Here is an 18,870-nt window from a genome sequence, read left to right as displayed (position 1 = left end):
GGAAAATGATAGCACGTCTTTTTATGTGATCGCTTTGCTAGGGAAAAGCCAAAAGTCACTTCTACTTTGCTAAATATTATGGAAGACACGGGACTCTGTTTTGGTCCGCACGTTTGACGTCACGTCTCAAAGTTTCCAAGTCCTTGTCACGTGACACGGACCAGCGCAATACAGCTCCATGTGCGGGGGTGTATCAGCACATCGTTTTTTAACGTAAACTATTGAAAACAGTTGAAAGTGACACATGCGCCCCCAATTTCTACTTTGAAGTAAATATCGAGAATCCTTTTTTGAAGCAATCCACGCCCAATGATTAGCGTGACTGTCGACATATTCATTCCAGTCCCGATACGCCCGTCACCAGTTGCCAACAACTTCCGCTGCAGCATTAACTTTCGTGCACGTATTTTTCCGTAACCACACGCGCCCTAGTAAATAATTCTTCTTAAATTACTAGTGAACGAACCTAAACCTCGACACAGTACTTCCATCACTACTTTACTGGACTAAAACATCATTCGTTACAATTTCGCGTCCGGCTGAACTCGCCTCGGTGCACGTCGAAAGCTTGTCGGCTTAGTTTAGCTTAGCTTAGCTTAGCTTCGTTTAGCTTGCTAACAAAGAGACGCGTTTGTTAGCAACGCATCGCCGAGCAGAGATCGAGTGTGGAAATTGTGTTATTATAGCGTGGAAATGTGTGCAAGACCGACCGCGAAGAACGCGGAGGAACTTTCTGGATTCAAAGAGAACGAACGTCGACTGGCGCATGACGCTGTTTTCAAGCAGCCTCGAGACACGGCAGGTTTGTACGCTTCTTACGATCACTTGTTGAGGAAAGAACTGCTTTCTGTCGTTAGAAATATTCCCGTGCCCGCGTGGTTATTTTTCAATGGAACCCTCGTTACTGTATGATGGCGATAGCCGTTGAGATACTGTCACACCAGACAGCCCGGAACTGCAACAGTTTTGTAAAGAGGAATGATCCCAAATTCATCCTGAACGTTTTTGCACGTCTGACCTGCAACGACAGGAAACGTGTCAAAGTTGTTAACCCACAAATTAGTATTTTGTGTGCAGATTGTATCTATTACACGGTCAGAAATTAGTATTTTGTGTGCATGTTATATCTATTTTGTAACTGCAAAAAAAAAAAAAAAAAAAATTCTATGTCATGTCTGGGACTCCTTAGATGTTAGTGGATCTATTCTCTGGACCTTTTTTTTTTTTTTTTTTTTTTTACAGGATGTAATGTATGCATAGCTACAAGCTACATTCTACAATGTTTGATTGTACTACATGTTTTAGTTGTTGTAAATTTTATTTGTAGCTAAGTGATCGACACTTTGAGAATCAATGTTCTAATTAAAAAAAAAAAGAGACAAGCGCTTGAGCAGTTAGTTTGAAGAAAAAGACTGGTGCATGAGTCGCATACGGCGAGATCTTCATTTTCTCTGAACTACTCCTAAATTCTAGTTGAGAAAGTGAAACGGTATTTGACCATAATTAATCCGCAAAGACTGAATCAAGGCAACTGGACTGTGATTGTTTGTTGAAGATGTTTCACCTCAAATCGGAAAGGCTTCTTCAGTTCTCAAATGTTAGGTTTGGAGTCTCCTTATTTATGCCTCGGTGGGGGTGGTCAATGATAGGTTGTTTTTGTTGCCCCGCGTGGTTGGTGAAACGGCTGTCTTGCATAGTAATCCGTCGTTCGCGCGTCTTGTTGCAAAACAGCTCGTTAGGGCCACTTTTCCCATTGAATGAGGCGACCTTTGGAGGGAGAGACGTCGGGATGTTATTTGCAGACGATAGGTGATGTCTCAAACCTCCTCCTTTGTTTCGAGACAGCTTTTCTAGTTTGACATATGTAGCTTCTCTTACACCTCTTCCAAACCAGCGGTCCTCCCGATCCAGAATTTGGACATTGTTGTCTTCGAAGGAATGTCCTTTCTTCTTGAGATGCAAATGAACTGCTGATTCTGGAGCGAAAGAAGCCGGCCATCGATGCTGTGCCTTTTGTCTGTGAAGCGGTTGCTTCATCCCGCCGATGTAGTCCGCACTGTCAAAACAACATTGATGAGTTTGCTTCTCAGGATTTTGTCATTGGGGCGAACCAACGTTTGACTGAGAGTTCTTGGTGGGTTTGAAATGCATTGTTATATTATCATGTTTGGAGAAAATACTTGGCTTTCTCTGACAAGCCAACCACCTAGGGCACCGCCACATTTTGCCTCCTCCTTTTGCTGTTTCTGTCTTCAGGCTCAGGTGTAGTGGCTCTTCTTCTCTTGGTGGATTTGACAAAGGCCCGCTATGGATACCCACAGTTAGTAAGAACCTTCCTGATGCAAGTCTCCTTCTGTCTTCCGTTGTCTTTGGTGGAGATTTTCTCTGCTCTGTCCTCGAGGGTTCTGGTAACGCCTAGCTTGTGTTCCAGTGGGTGATGAGAGTCAAACAGAAGGTACTGATCTGTGTGGGTAGGTTTTCTGTAGACCTTAATGTTGAGGCTTCCATCCTTTCCCGGCCCCACCTTACAGTTCAAAAACGGCAACGTGTCCTCTTTGATGTCTATGCAGGTGAAACTGATGTTTCCATCCACAGAGTTGACGTGTTCAGTAAACAAATCTACAGCCTTTGATTTTAACCCATGTGTCATCGACATACCTGAACCAGTGGCTGGACTTTTAGTTCCTTAAAAGTTCAATGCTTTTCTTTCCACTTCTTCCATGTATATATTGACGAGCCCATGGCACAGCTGTGTTCTTGCTTGTAAAAAACATTGATTGTATTCCTTTTGGATTAAAGGTGAAACGTCGTGAACAAACGAGCAGTCCAGTTGCCTTGATTAAACCTTTGCAAATTACCATGACTTGGATGACTGAGAATCTACATAGACAGAATGCCTGACCATGCTTGTGTATTTTATGTTTTTGGGCTGTATTATATCTCATAATTGATACAATGTTGAGAGCTAACAAATCTGGTTCATGGCCAGTGAAAAATGTTTGAGGAAATAGCATCCTTGTGTAGTATGTAATTATTGTACAGTGTGTAATTGTATATTTCTGTTACACTTTATCACTGCAAGATGTTGTTCACCAACTGTGGATGTGTGGAGAATAAAAATTGTTGAAGATTGGTCAAGTTGTCAAGTATTTCTGAAACTAGAAGTCAACCTTTGGGAGCAGTTATACCAGCACGGCTGTGACTTTACCAAATCAAATGTCTCTGTCTTCTTATGTCCTGCAGACCAAAGTGAAAAATATCTTCGCCCTGAGCAACAGGAGCCACAGTGCCCTCACATTAAAGAGGAGGAGGAGGAGCACCCCTTCATTAAAGAGGAGCCAGTGTCCCCTCACAATAAAAGGGAGGAAGAGCCCACTCACATTAAAAAGGAAGAGGAGACAGAAAACTCCCACATCAAAGTAGTAGAAGAGGAGGATGACAAGTTGCCATTGACCTTTGTCACTTTGAAGAATGAAGAGGATGAAGATAAAGGTAAATGTGAGGAGAACAGCGGGGTGGAGCCTCCAAGCAGAAGCTCAAGTCAACACATGAAAACAGCAGGCGATGGAGACCACAGTGGAGGATCACAAGCACGCGGCCTCCTAGCTCCACTATCAGATAGTGACGACATAACGTCACACTCTCCTGACACTGATGACGATGATCATGATGATGAACACGCTAAAGGTGATATGACATGTCGCACCAACAACAAATGCTGGGAATGTTCTCAGTGTGGAAAAACAATAAGTTCAAAGCGGAATTTGAAAGTTCACATGAGAATACACACTGGAGAAAAACCTTTTGTCTGTGCAGTTTGTGGTAAAAGATTCACTGAACAAGGCACTTTGACAAAACACGCAAGAACACACTCAGGAGAGAAACCTTTTGTCTGCCCAGTTTGTGGCGAAAGATTCGCTGTAAAGACTAGTTTAGTAACACACACAAGAACACACACGGGAGAGAAACCTTTCGCCTGCTTGTTTTGTGGCAAAAGATTCTCGAAAAAGTCAAATTTAAAAATGCACACAAGAATACACACTGGAGAGAAACCATTTTCCTGCTCAGTATGTGATAAAAACTTCTATGAAAAGGCAAAGTTGACAAAACACACAAGAACACACACTGGGGAGAAACCTTTTACCTGCTCAGTATGTGGCAAAAACTTCTCTGGAAAGTCAAGTTTAGCAACACACACAAGAACACACACTGGGGAGAAACCTTTTTCCTGCTCAGTATGTGGCAAAAGATTCTCGAGAAAGTCAGTTTTAATCAGGCACACAAGAGCACATTCTGGAGACAAACCTTTTGCCTGATCAGTTTGTAGTCTTACAGCATCTTCTTCATCCAATGCTGTACTTTTATCTATTCCAAAGAGACTCAATAATTCTTCCTCCAACAAACAAAGAAAATAAATATGGCCGCTTATGGCCATAAGGCAGCTTCATGAAGCTTTTACAACTGAGTGGAATATTAATGAAGGAGTTTCTATCCAACAACTCTAATTGAAAGACAGTGGTCTGTTCCCAAGGCATCTTAACGACTGTTGCTTTGAATTCCAAAAGAATGCTACAATGCGTGCCTCGAACTTGGAGCATAAATAGTTGAGTTTTCCCCCCCATACCAATCGAGCCTGTGGCTGTCCTAACTAAGCCTTGTTGCATGAACTAATGAAGCCTGCTTGGATGAGGGGCCAAACATCTTCTAAGACAACCAGAACAATTCACTTGTGATCGATTCAATGCCCTGAGAATGAAATGACTAATTAATGAGAATATTCACAGGCATATTTTGGGTCAAAGATTCTCTCAAAAGGGACATTTAGAAAAACGCACAAAAACACACATTGGGGGAAAAAAACGATTCAATCGAGTGTGTGTTCTCTCAAAGATTTTCCAGTAATTATTTTGTTAAACGATGCAAGTGTGCTGATGAGAATAGCCGCAATGGAAGCTTTAAAAGAAAAAAATTGACCCATATAAATTGGCCTATATTTCACTAACAAGTCCTATTTTTGCTAAAAAAAAAAAAAAAAAAAAGACAACAAAGTCCATCCATCCATCCATTTCCAGAGCCGCTTCTCCTCACTAGGGTCGTGGGCGTGCTGGAGCCTATCCCAGCTATCATCGGGCAGGAGGCGGGGTACACCCCGAACTGGTTGCCAGCCAATCGCAGGGCACATACAAACAAACAACCATTCGCACTCACAGTCACACCTATGGGCAATTTAGAGTCTCCAATTATTGCATGTTTTTGGGATGTGGGAGGAAACCGGAGTGCCCGGAGAAAACCCACGCAGGTATGGGGAGAACATGTAAACTCCACACAGGCGGGGCCCGGGATTGAACCCAGGTCCTCAGAACTGTGAGGCTGACGCTCAAACCAGTCAGCCGCCGACAACAAAGTAATTTCCAATAATATCTAACCATTTTGTAGCAACTGATAAATAATAGCCCTGGGAATGCCCCTTTTACATCGCCAAAATCAATATGTCGCCATACCTTGGTGTCCTGCGATGGAACTGGAGACCAAATTCGCTGCATAGCCGCTGTGTACAAAGGAATGTACTATACTAGAAAGTGGGAGTATTTACTCATATTTTATGTATCGTTGCTGTCAGGCGGAATCCACCCACCTCTGAAATGACAATTTTTCAAGAAATAAAAACAAATATAATAAATCATGCCCTGCCATTGGCTGGCGACCAGTTCAGGGTGTACCCCACCTCTCGCCCGAAGATAGGGGCGATAGTCTCCAGTCTGCCCGCGACCCTAGTGAGGATAAGCGGTACGGAAAATGAAGGAATGAATAATAACGACATCTTGCTTGAGTTTCCAAACACTGCTTTGTTCTCTTTGGTATCCATGTTTGAGGACAGCACTGGAATTGGCATCTTTCTGGAGTTGATTTCCCTCTACTGTCCTTCTGCACTAGAGTTAGCGGCCACAGCGGACAGTTGTGGTGGAAAACCACACCGTCGAACCTGAACTTTGAAAACTGAAATCTGTTAGGACTGATTCATAATACCAACCGGGATGATTTATTTGTGGACAGAGTATTATTGCATGGGACTAGAAAAAAACAATAAAAGAGAAAAGATTCCTTCCTGGGTTGTTATTTGAATCAACAATTCAAGGAGTTGAATTGTCATACCAACACACATTTACACATGATATGGCACGAAATAAGAGCCCCAGTGTCCCAGATTAGCACACATAGTCTCAAAACTTGTGAAATAATGAGTAAGAAAATTTGATAAAATAAAACAAAGATTTCAAAAATGCTAAATACATATTTGTAGTTATGTGTGCAAAGGTGCAAATGCAACAAATATGTGGGTGCAGCAGAGATAAAAATGCCAGAGGCTTGAATTCCAAATAATTACTGTACTTGAACGCAATAGCGTTAATCGTGCAGGGATGACTACGCCCGGGGTGGGGGGCTGATGTTCGGGCTACAGAGCACTGTGCGAGTTTGACAAGCTGTAACAGCTTCCAGAAAGAAGCTGTTCCTCAGCCAGGTAGTCCTGCACCAGAGTCTCCATAGCCTCCTGCCTGACGGAAGAAATTTGAATAGTGTGTGTCTTTTAGTGCTCTTTGATGATGCAGAGTGCCTTTCTTCTGTATGTGTCGGTGAATATGTCTATAGTGGTGGGAAGGCTGTTCCCCACAATCTCCTTTCTAGTTCCTTCCTCTAAGCAGCTGAGCAGCTCCTGTGCCATACTGTGATGCTGGTGCCAGGACGCGCTCCACCTTACATCTGTAGAAGCTTCTCCAGACATTGCTCCCTACTCTGGCATGTCACAGCTTCTGGAGGAAGTACAGAGCTTGGTGTGCCCTCTTTGAGCACACTGGAAGTGTTTTGGCACCACATGAGGTCCTTGGAAAGGTAGACTCCTAGGTGCTTGTAGCTGGAGACCACTTCTATGACCCCTGCATCAAGTGCAGAGTGGTCAGGAGTGTCTGTCCCTCCTGAAGTCCAGCACCATCTCCTTGGTCTTCTGCACATTGATGCAAAGATTATCTTTGCACCAGTCCACCAGGTCTAGTTCTACCGCCTCTATGTACTTGGACTCATCATTGTAATATGTATATTTAATTTGTATTTTGGGGGTTTCTCTCTTTTAATTGATGTTTTTCTGTTTTATCAGTGGTACAAAAGGTGTTATTCAAGTGGGCTGATGCTTTGTTCAATGAGCCTGCTTTGAGGTTAAAAAATTAAGATCAACTTACAAAAATAGACAAAAACTAGGAAGTAAATAGATAAGTAGATAAATAGATATTACATACATGTAGCGTATATTGGGTTTGGATAAAAGCTTAAGTAATTTGTGAAAAGGAGAGTCGGTAGTTAGACGCCGGCGTCTACTTCCGGCGTGATCCAGCGCACTTTAAAAGGTTGTCTTTGTATTCAATTAAATACAGGTTGAACATGATTTAAATGGAAGACGTATGGGACGACCAGAACCCTTCCTAGAGCTGGCCGTCCGGCCAAACTGAGCAACCTGGCGAGAAGAGCCTTGGTGAGATAGGTAAAGAAGAACCCAAAGATCACTGTGGCTGAGCTCCAGAGTTCCACTCGGGAGATGGGAGAAAGTTCTAGAAAGTCAACCATCACTGCAGCCCTCCCCCAGTCGGGGCTTTATGGCAGAGTGGCCCGACGGAAGCCTCTACTCCGTGCAAGACACATAGAAGCCCGCAGGAAGTTTGCTTAAAAAATTAAAATAATAATAATACAAAAAAATAACATCTGAAGGACTCCAAGATGGCGGCACGGTGGCCAACTGGTTAGAGCGTCAGCCTCACAGTTCTGAGGTGCGGGGTTCAATCCCCGTCCCCGCCTGTGTGGAGTTTGCATGTTCTCCCCGTGCCTGCGTGGGTTTTCTCCGGGCACTCCGGTTTCCTCCCACATCCCAAAAACATGCATTAATTGGAGACTCTAAATTGCCCGTAGGCATGACTGTGAGTGCGAATGGTTGTTAGTTTCTATGTGCCCTGCGATTGGCTGGCAACCAGTTCAGGGTGTGCCCCGCCTCCTGCCCGATGACAGCTGGGATAGGCTCCAGCACGCCCGCGACCCTAGTGAGGAGAAGCGGCTCAGAAAATGGATGGATGGATGGACTCCAAGATGGTGAGAAATAAGATTATCTGGTCTGATGAGACCAAGATAGAAATTGTTGGCCTTAATTCTAAGTGGTATGTGTGGAGAAAACCAGGCACTGCTCATCACCTGTCCCATACAGTCCCAACAGTGAAGCATGGTGGTGACAGCATCATGCTGTGGGGGTGTTTTTCAGCTGCAGGGACAGAACGACTGTTTGCAATCGAAGGAAAGATGAATGTGCCCAAGTGTATGGATATACTGGATGAAAACCTTCTCCAGAGTGCTCAGAATCTCAGACTGGGCCGAAGGTTCACCTTCCAACAAGATAATGGCCCTAAGCACACAGCTAAAATAACGAAGGAGTGGCTTCAGAACAACTCCATGACTTTTCTGGAATGGTCCAGGCAGAGCCCTGACTTATGCCCAATTGAGCATCTCTGGAAAGACCTGAAAATGGCTGCCCACCAATGTTCACCATCCAACTGGACAGAACTGGAGAGGATCTTCAAGGAGGAATGGCAGAGGATCCCCAAATCCAGGTGTGAAAAACTTGTTGCATTATTCCCCAAAAGACTCATGGCTGTATTAGCTCAAAAGAGTGTTTCTACTAAATACCGAACTTTTTCTTTTTTAATAAATCTGCAAAAATTTCAACAATTCTGTTTTTTTCTGTCAATATGGCAGAAAATAGAAAATGGCTGCAATATAAAAAAAAGAGTCAAACATTTGAGGGCTCTGAAGACTTTCAGTACTCACTGTATATTTATATCCATCCATCCATTCATTTTCTGAGCCGCTTCTCCTCACTAGGGTCGCGGGCGGGCGTGCTGGAGCCTATCCCAGCTGTCATCGGGCAGGAGGCGGGCTACACACTGAACTGGTTGCCAGCCAATCACAGGGCACATACAAACAAACAACCATTCGCACTCACATTCACACCTACGGGCGATTTTGAGTCTCCAATTAATGCATGTTTTTGGGATGTGGGAGGAAACCGGAGTGCCCGGAGAAAACACACGCAGGCACGGGGAGAACATGCAAACTCCACACAGGCGGTGCCGGGGATTGAACCCGGGTCCTCAGAACTGTGAGGCTGACGCTCTAACCAGACCGTGCCACCTGTATGTGTGTGTGTGTATATAAAATAAAATAAAAGTTTTATATATATATATATATATATAACTTTTATTTTTTTCTGTGCAAATCGTTCAGTGAGCCTCATGAATGCTGCAAGAAAGCCAAATTGGAAGACTCTAGCCTGCGTTCTGGCCTGTGCATACGTGTGGAGCTCCTGCTTGCACATCTCCATATCCTGCTGAAGGGCATAAACATTGTGTTCCAACATACGCTCACGGCTTACCTATTTAGCAATATTATAGTTCCTGTCTTTAAACTCTCGGAGGACATCCATGAAGAGTTGTTCTCTGCTGGTTTTGTCCTTTTTTCACTTAGCTATTGACATAACTACAAAATGAGTAACAGTAAATACAGTAATGTAAGTGTCCTACAAGTTATCGGGATGGGCGAGAGAATCACAGGGGGAACTCAAACTACCAAGGTAGATAGCGAAGTTCCTGACAAGGCTCTTGAGAGGGTGGGCTGTACTGACGAACGCTGATTGGTTGACACACGTCTGTCATTGGAGTCACATCTTTGTTTACTTTCACATTCATAGAGCCGCCATTACTGGACGGATGCAGTGCTACAGCAAGGCTCGCAATAAGCAGATGCACATTGCAATTTGCAAGTCGAAATTTGCATTTTGCACAAATTGATGTTGTTAGCATCAAGAATGATTGGTGGTGAATGTATTATTTTGGGCCAACCTAAAAAAAACACCATTTTGTGTTCTTGAATGTGTTCTTCCATGGTTCTTTTGTAATACAGTACATAATTGTAAACATTGATTAGGCCTACTAAAAAATATATATATCAGATTGCCTTAAATAAAACGCTGTACAATCACACTGTCATGATATGGAATTTATTTTGTTTTGTAATATAATAATAGATCAAATTAAATATTTGCTTCATATAGTCAGCCAGAGCTGCTAGGAATGCAAAGTTATCAGTGTCCTTTCACCATTGTTCCTGTCATTCTGTGTTTTTGTTTGCACATTAACGACAAAAGTCATGTTTTTGTTTTAATTGCTCATTTAGGGGGGGGAGACAAAACATTCAAGCAACATGTTTTTCCTCATATTTTTGACATTGTAGGGTGAAAGCAGCAGCTGGCTACTCGTGTGGACTTAATGGGTGGCAACAATGGGAAAATGAAATGCCAGTATTTTGAAGGTAATAGCTCGTCAGCAACATTGAGAAAAAAAGAGAAAAGAACTATGAACTAGGAAATTTTTGGAATGATGAACTTAGTTCAAAAATTTTGAACGGTGAACTGAACTTTGAACTAAACATAGTAATAATTACATTGTGCATAAAATAATCTTGTTGAAGAGGGTCTTCTGCTTGGTTCAGACTTTGAAGTTCCACCCGTGTCTTGTTTTGTGGAGCATGGGGAACAGGCAAATGATTGGTGAATATTTCTCACATCGCTGTTATTTAAATACAGTACAATATTGATAGATAACATTTCTCTTTTGACATTTTCAGATGATGTGCTCCAAACATTTAAGAAGGGAACAGGATGCTCTGGAACACCTGAAACAGGCCCCATTGAGAAGAGGGAATACACGAGATCGGACTTGACTGAATTTGATCTTGTTGGTTACAATTTTTTTTTCTGATATGCGACTTTCTACTGCAGGCCTGTTGGCTTCATTAACTGTTTGGAAATAAATGTTTATTACAAATTGTGGACTGATCCTGTCACTGTATCTACTCCACACCCAGTTGTAGTTCAGTAACATTTGTAAATAATTAACTCCTTTTTAAGAAATACTATAAATTAGTTCTGTCATTTATATACACAAAATTATTGAAAATGTTGTCCAAATTAGTGGTCTTATGAAATGATGTCTTATGTATGAAAATGCTGAATACATCATTCAAAATACTTTGGAATAATTTGTCTATCACTGTGAGAGCGCGCAAATACTGTACCATTATTTTTGGTGCAACGTTTATATTTAATGTTCTCACGGAAGCATGTCCTCAAGGCCATATTGTAATGTAGATGTTGAAGCAAATGATTGGGATTACATTATTTTGAATGTTGTATGAAACATTTTCATTCATACGACATCTCCTTCTTTTTTTGTGTAGGCCGTAATTACAAGTTGTCGATCAAATGTCAGTCAGGCCAGGTGGATGGATTTGGGACACATTTGTCCATATACTCTAACTTGGTATTTAAGGCTAATTTTGGATGCCGCCGTTTGCTTTGCATGAAAATGAGGTTTCTCAGCCATTATTATATGGAAGTGATTGGCTCTTTTGCCACTCAATGTAATGCGCATGCACAAAAATACGTCACGATGACGTTTCGCGAACGCTCTCATTCTACTATACCAGCGTCTGTCCTCCTACTTAAGTGAGCGTGACAACGGCACTTTTCCCACGTCTGAACACCATTAAGGCTACCCTCCAGTTACAAGCTGACAGTTGGTCCATTTTTAGCTTTGTAATGTGAGGCAAAATTTGAGTTACGAGCAAGATGTAGATACCCCTCTGCTCGAGTGAAGTGGAAAAACAAAATGGAGCAATTAAGGTCTTGTATTGCCCTGGTATGTGGACAAGTAGAGTCACAGTCGTGTTGCACCTTCGGCTGTTTATTTCTGTACATTCCTTTTATTATGTTTTAGGTTATACATACTGTACAACTGTGTTACAATTTTAGAAGAGTTGTATTTTCGTCATACCTCATCACATACACACTTTTCCATCTTACCCCAAAGAGCCAAAGTTTCTTCTGGTTCTATATCAGTCAATATTTGCTAATTTGATATGGACATGACAAGAACTTAGGGAAAAAGACGCAGATTTCACTGCTTCAACACAAGTGCTAATTCTCCACATTTGGGCCCGGGAGGTCTTCAAGAAGGTACATAGAATATAATATCCCAAATATAAGGGAGATAGAATACCAAATCAGTGTCACAGTTTGTTTCAACATTAAATATCTATGCCTGTGGATACTCTCATTCATCCATGTCATATCCTTCTAAGGGCATTAAATCATTCACAAGTGGATTGTTCTGGCTGTCTTACATGACATTTAGGACAGTTGTAAGTTCAAGGTTAGAGCTGTCATATCTTGCCTTTTTTTAATGAACTGATGAAGCCCGCTCGGGTAAGAGGTGCATGAACTAATGAAACCTGCTGGAACGAAAGGCAAAACGTTTTCCAAGACAACCAGAACAGTCCAGTTGGAATCAATTCAATGGCCTGATATAGCTCCATTTTCATTTTCATTGATGACTTATTTTGACACCAACACACTTGTGTCTCTTAACCTTACCCTTCTGATAGAATCTTTCACCACAATCTAAGCAGGCATAAGGTTTCTCTCCAGTGTGGGTTCTCGTGTGACTTGTTAAGGTACCTTTTTGAGCAAATTTTTGACCACAAACCAAGCACGAAAAAGGTTTCTCACCAGTGTGCGTTCTTGTGTGACTTGTTAAGGTTCCCTTCTGAGAGAACTTTTGCCCGCAAAATAAGCAGGAAAAAGGTTTTTCCCCAGTGTGTGTTCTTGTGTGAGTTCTTAAGGATGCCTTTTTAGAGAAACTCTGACCACAAACTGAGCAAGCAAATGGCTTCTCACCAGTGTGTGTTCTAGTGTGTGTTGTCAACATGTGTCTACGAGAGAATCTTTGGCCACAAACTGAGCAGGCAAAAGGCTTTTCTCCAGTGTGTGTTCTAGAGTGTGTTGTCAAAGCATGTTTACGAGAGAATCTTTGTCCACATACTGAGCAGACAAAGGGTTTCTCTCCAGTGTGGGTTCCTGTGTGACTTCTCAAGTTCCCCTTATGAGAGAATCTTTGACCGCAAACTGAGCACGCAAAAGGTTTCTCTCCAGTGTGTGTTTTTGTGTGTTTAGTCAAAGTTCCATTATCAGAGAATCTTTGACCACATACTGAGCAGACAAAAGGTTTCTCTCCAGTGTGTGTTCTTGAGTGACGTATTAAGTAATCCTTATGAGAGAATCTTTGGCCACAAAATGAGCAGGCATAAGGTTTCTCCCCAGTGTGTGTTCTTGTGTGAAATATTAACGGTCCCTTCTGAGTGAATCTCTTACCACAAACTGAGCAGACAAACGGTTTTTCACCAGTGTGTGTTCTTGTGTGTCTCCTTAGGTTTCCCTTTTCAGAGAATCTTTGACCACAAACTGAACAGGCAAAAGGTTTCTCCCCTGTGTGGCTAATCATATGACTTTTCAAACGGCTCTTATAGCCAAAGGTTTTTCCACACTGAGAACATTTCCATCGTTTGTTGTCTGTGTGACCTCTCTTATGACCTTCAGACTGGTCATCATCATCATCATCATCATCATCATCATCATCACCACCATCATCATCATCATCGTCAGTGTCAGGAGAGTGTGATGTGTCATCACCATCTGATAGTGGAGCTATGAGGCCATCTGCTGCTTGTGATCCTTCACAGTGGTCATAAACTTCTGTTGTCATGTGTTGACTTGAGCGGTTGCTGCTCGAAGGCTCCGCCCCTCTGCTCTCCTCGCTTTCACCTTCATCTTGATCTTCACTAATCAAAGGGACACTAGTCACTAGAACAGTGATGATATCCTCCTCCTCTTCTTCCTCTTTAATGTGCAGTAACTCTTCCTCCTCTTCTTTGATGTGGGGGGGCTCCAGCTCCTCATCCTCTTGAATGTGAGGGGACTCTGGCTCCTGTTGCTCCAGATGATCTTCATTGATGTCTGCAAGGAACAAGAAGACAAATACATATGGGCCAAATCTCATTTGTTTATTTGCAACCTCTTCTGGCCCAACAGAGATCCCATCGAGGAGACAATGAGAATAACAGGAACTACGTACAAGGAGGGTAAAATGTTTGGAAAAATGAGACGTTCGTGGCTCAATGCGGTCAAGTGTCCGACGTTAACGGTGGCCGGGGTCCACTACACCGCTGTGTAGGGCCACCAACTACATATAGACAGTGGCCCGCTCGGGTCAGTACAAATTTATAAGTTACTGAAAATCTTTGCCCACTGCAAATTGCCCAAAACTACATTTTCAGTGTCGGTCTGAAAATGTTTAATCACCGAAACGTCCCGTTCAAGACAGGATGTTGTGATGACATAAGGACAAACTGCGACCAGCACCGCCTGACTGGATAAACGGGCACACATTCGGGTTAGTCTCAAGTTGATAGCCAAAGCTAACGCCACTAGCCTCATACAGAAGCTCGTATTTTGCAGCCTGTAGAATGTTAATCTTCCCTCCCTGTGCGTGCTTTAAATTGTGTCTTGACCCCCAAATTGGAGTTTACTGTAAAACTAAGCACACAACAAAAATGATTACCCTCAATTTATATTTAAATACAACACACACATTTTAGAAATCGCCAGATTAATGCTAACAGTCAATGGAAAATCCTATTGATGGGCTAGCTCGTATTAGCATTTGGTCATGGGAGTGATTTACCTTCAAAATAATGCATATTCACACAAACACCATAATAACACATACAGACAGGTAATATAACAATACTCACGGGCAAATATTCTTCAGAATCTGTGAAAAACAAGTTTATTAATTTCTAATAATAATAATAATGATCGTAATAATCTGCATAATACATTTTATTTAAAGGCACCTTTCAGGACACTCAAGGTCACCCTACAGGACAGTCAAAATCAAAACAGTAATATACAATTAAAAATGAACAGTAAAATATATGAAATTGCAAGAGAATAACTAAGAACAACAATCAGTGAATAGGCTTGTCTAAAAAGGAGAGTTTTCAAGTGAGTTTTAAAAATGGATAAAGACCCATGTTCATAATGTCAGGAGGGAGGGAGTTCCAAAGCCCAGGACCCAAAGGCTCTGGACCCCATGGTGGACAGACGGGCTGGAGGATTGATGAGGGTGATGGAGGAAATGGAGATCTGAGCGATATGAAGGAGTGAGGTTATGGATGGCCTTGAATGTATAGAGAAGAATTGTATAGTCAATGCGCTGTTTATTTGGGAGCCAGTGGAGTTGCTGGACAACTGGTGAGATATGATTGGTGGATGGTGTTCTGGTGATGACGTGGGCGGCAGCGTTCTCAACCAGTTGGAGTTCATGGATGAGTTTATGGGGAAGACCAAAGAGGAATGGATTGCAATAATCCAGAGGTGACGTTACCAGTGACTGGACCAAGATGGCGGCACTGTTCGTGTTGAGTGATGGAGGGAGGCGGTTGATATTGCAGAGATGGAAATATGCAGACCGGATAATGCTATGTTATGCGAGCTTGGAACGACAAAGTGATCTCCAAGATGACACCCAGACTCTTAACATAAGGGGAGGGGGAAACAGATGTGTTAAGTTGTCAATGGTGAGGGTGAAGCTGGGATGTTTAGCGAGGATGGATTTGCCGCTCCTGGAGCCATCACCTTATCGTGGTGCAGGGGTTTGTGTGTCCCAATGATCCTAGGATCTAAGTTGTCTGGAGCTGCACGCTCCTGTTAGGATCACCCATGGAAAACAGGTCCTAGGTGAGGGACCAGACAAAGCACGGCAAAAAGACCCCTATGATGAATATTATAAATGGATTTAGGTTTCCCTTGCCCGGACGCGGGTCACCGGGACCACCCTCTGGAGCCAGGCTAGGAGGTGGGGCTCGAAGGAGACCGACTGGTGGCCGGGCCTGCACCCGTGGGGCCCAGCAGGGCACAGCCCGAAAGGGTAACGTGGGTCCCCCTTCCCATGGGCTCACCTATGGGAGGGGCCATAGGTGTCAGGTGCAGTAATCCCCTCCGATAACTTCCCAAAGATTTATTTTCCATCATTTGTCACTGTTGAGCTCTATTTGTGGTTACAACGTGAAGACTTCACACATCCAGTATGACGATGATGTTGACCAGTACTCGGATGTAGTCACATTACAGTAAACATCTACCGTATTTTCATGACCATAGGGCGCACTGTATTAACAGGCAAAGTCTCAGTTACGGGGTCTATTTCTGTATTTAACACATACATAAGGCGCACCGTATTATTGGGCACAGGCAAACATACGATCCAAACCAATTGAGCATCTCTGGAAAGACCTGAAAATGGCTGCCCACCAATGTTCACCATCCAACCTGACAGAACTGGAGAGGATCTTCAAGGAGGAATGGCAGAGGATCCCCAAATCCAGGTGTGAAAAACTTGTCGCATCATTCCCAAACAGACTCCTGGCTATCCATCCATCCATCCATTTTCTGAGCCGCTTCTCCTCACTAGGGTCACGGGCGTTCTGGAGCCTATCCCAGCTGTCATCGGGCAGGAGGCGGGGTACACCCTGAACTGGTTGCCAGCCAATCGCTGGGCACATACAAACAAACAACCATCTGCACTCACATTCACAACTACGGGCAATTTAGAGTCTCCAATTAATGCATGTTTTTGGGATGTGGGAGGAAACCGGAGTGCCCGGAGAAAACCCACGCAGGCACGGGGAGAACATGCAAACTCCACACAGGCCGGGCCGGGGATTGAACCCGGGTCCTCAAAACTGTGAGGCTGACGCTCTAACCAGTCGTTCACCGTGCCGCCACTCATGGCTATATTAGCTCAAAAAGTACGTTTCTACTAAATACTGAGCAAAGGGTCTGAATACTGACTGCTGTGTGATATTTCAGTTTTTCTTTTTTTAATAAATCATCTTTCAATGTGGGGTGCTGTGTGTACATTAATGAGAAAAAAATGAATTTAAATGATTGTAGCGAATGGCTGCAATATAAGAAAGTGAAAAAATTTAAGGGGGTCTCAATACGTTCCGTACCCACTGTATGTCATGTTTGAGCGTTAACACAATATGTGCAATACATGTATTTGCCCACTGCCAAGACAAAACCGTAAAAAAACAAAAATATGTAATTAACCAAAATAACCATAATTTGTTCATTTGTTCGACTACTTTCAGTTAATGCCCCCCGCCCCATTTGACAATGGGGAAATAAATGTGCCTGGAGCAAACCTCGCTTTTCTATTTATGTTGTACCATATATAACTTTATTTCAATAGTACAAGTAAATGCTCATCTTTTCATTTAGACCTACCTATTTTTAATTTTTTGTCCATTGTTGCCCCCAGAGAAAGCAAGACAATCATCTGGAGAGATACAAAAATCTCACTATATGTATTTTATTATTGGGTTGACAAATGTAAATTTACTTTTGACTTTTTTACTTAAGTACTTTTGTACTTTTACTTTAAGGGTTTGACTTCAGTGCATTTACTTTGACCAGAGTTGATCTTTTACTCAAGTACTGAATACCAGTACTTTGCTATTGCAGTATTTTTAAAGTAACCCCCCCAATGCTGTTTATAGCATAGACATAGAAATATATGTGCATAGTTAAAAAAGCTCAGACTGATTTAAAAAGAATATATAGAAACAAACTATCATGAAAATAAAGTGCATACTTTATAATACATTCCTTTTTCCACATTGCCAATGCAATGAATTTGTTCTTCACTTCTGCCTCCGACGTCACACCAAGACATGGGGCGTGTTGATTTTGGTGATAAAAAAGAGGAGTTCCAAAGGCAATTAGTTATTTGCCAATTTCTCCAAAGTGGATTGATATTTTTGGAAATGACTTGGTCTCATTTTCCTGAGCAAAAAATACATAAAATCAAGTTGCGAGTGAAATATGGACCATTAAGACCCAATACCTCCTTTAAATACAGTAAAGAATAATGTGTACTTCATTACATCCCACCACTGCAATCATATTTTCTGACTAAAGACTTATTTTACGTGGCACAACCAAATGTTTCACAAACCAGCCAACAAGAGGCAAAAAGGACAAAAATCTTGCTCGCATTTTTCCAAACAAGCCATGTAAATTGAGAAGAACTCTTACAATTAAAACCTGAAATCCACAACTTTTTTGTGTTAAATAAAAAGGCATTTCCCCCCAAGCCACTACAAGAGGAGAGGACACAATGCTAATTAAGCCTCAGCTCCTCTAACATCTTGCTGTGTTTTTCAATATTCGACTTTTTTATATTTAGTGTCGACCTTCTACATTCCCGCGCTGGCCCAGTCATTGGCGCACCACAGATGACGGCATGGAAATGACGTATTTTACCGAGCAATGGGTGTAGAGCAGTTGTAAAAAGCTCACTAAACATTATTTTGTCATTCTGTGGCACAACATAATCATACAATAATTACTGTGTAAATGAAAACAATTAAAACTAAAATAATTGCCTCAACTCAACTCAGTCTTTCCGAGCCCTTAGCTGCCCAACAAAAGGTGTCTCATGTAAAATACACAAAGCACAAACGTTAGCAATAATTGGGAATGACTTACTCTGTCTGCATTTTACTGCCTGGGCTATTTCTGTCTGATAGCTTCATCACCAACGCAGACAGAATTTGATGTCAAAAGGAAACAATAACTGGCAGTAGCGATGTCCACACTTTCTAGGAGCATCAATAAAGCATTATGCTGTGTCCGAAATCATTCACTCACTCACTACTCCCCATGTAGGGTTGCACTATATAGTGGACTATATATAGTGAGCTCATTCATAACAGCTTTCGGACACTACACGGCGCTCTGTCACAGCTGTTGCACAATAACAAAGTAGGCTGTTGCGGTCGGGGGGAAAAAAACTAAAAGATTCATGCACATTATTAAAA

General features: G+C 42.3%; 2 protein-coding genes across 9 annotated transcripts in view; one reads left to right on the top strand and one right to left on the bottom strand.

Annotated features, from left to right (window-relative positions):
* Positions 1–18,870, bottom strand: part of LOC133490184 (gastrula zinc finger protein XlCGF57.1-like) — a 28,673-nt gene that overhangs the window by 6,516 nt on the left and 3,287 nt on the right. For 3 of the 5 annotated variants that reach the window (XM_061799941.1, XM_061799942.1, XM_061799944.1), the window contains exon 2: positions 12,307–13,939. The exons of 1 other annotated variant lie outside the window; for it this stretch is intronic. In XM_061799941.1, the coding sequence (XP_061655925.1) occupies positions 12,471–13,939 (1,469 nt within the window). In that variant the 3' untranslated portion in view covers positions 12,307–12,470. Of the gene's footprint in view, positions 1–12,306; positions 13,940–14,736; positions 14,757–18,870 lie in introns of those variants that run through there. One more of the 5 variants, XM_061799943.1, reaches the window with a different exon arrangement.
* On the top strand, positions 8–11,805 carry LOC133490193 (zinc finger protein OZF-like). 4 transcript variants are annotated; one of them, XR_009792127.1, is made up of 4 exons: positions 233–802; positions 3,244–3,687; positions 7,425–8,642; positions 10,714–11,805. XR_009792127.1 is itself a non-coding variant. In XM_061799961.1 (3 exons), exons 1-3 carry the CDS (start codon positions 694–696, stop codon positions 10,845–10,847), a joined length of 687 nt encoding a protein of 228 aa, XP_061655945.1. In that variant the 5' UTR covers positions 36–693; the 3' UTR covers positions 10,848–11,805. The 4 variants fall into 4 exon arrangements, 3 of the variants coding, with proteins under 3 accessions (XP_061655944.1, XP_061655945.1, XP_061655947.1); XM_061799961.1 differs by lacking the exon at positions 7,425–8,642 and having other exon boundaries at positions 36–802; XM_061799963.1 differs by lacking the exon at positions 10,714–11,805 and having other exon boundaries at positions 7,425–9,052.

Source organism: Phyllopteryx taeniolatus, chromosome 15 (assembly GCF_024500385.1).
Source record: "Phyllopteryx taeniolatus isolate TA_2022b chromosome 15, UOR_Ptae_1.2, whole genome shotgun sequence".
NCBI lineage: Eukaryota > Metazoa > Chordata > Actinopteri > Syngnathiformes > Syngnathidae > Phyllopteryx > Phyllopteryx taeniolatus.
The sequence above is the reverse complement of the archived record's forward strand: the minus strand, read 5'-3'. Positions and strand labels throughout refer to the sequence as shown.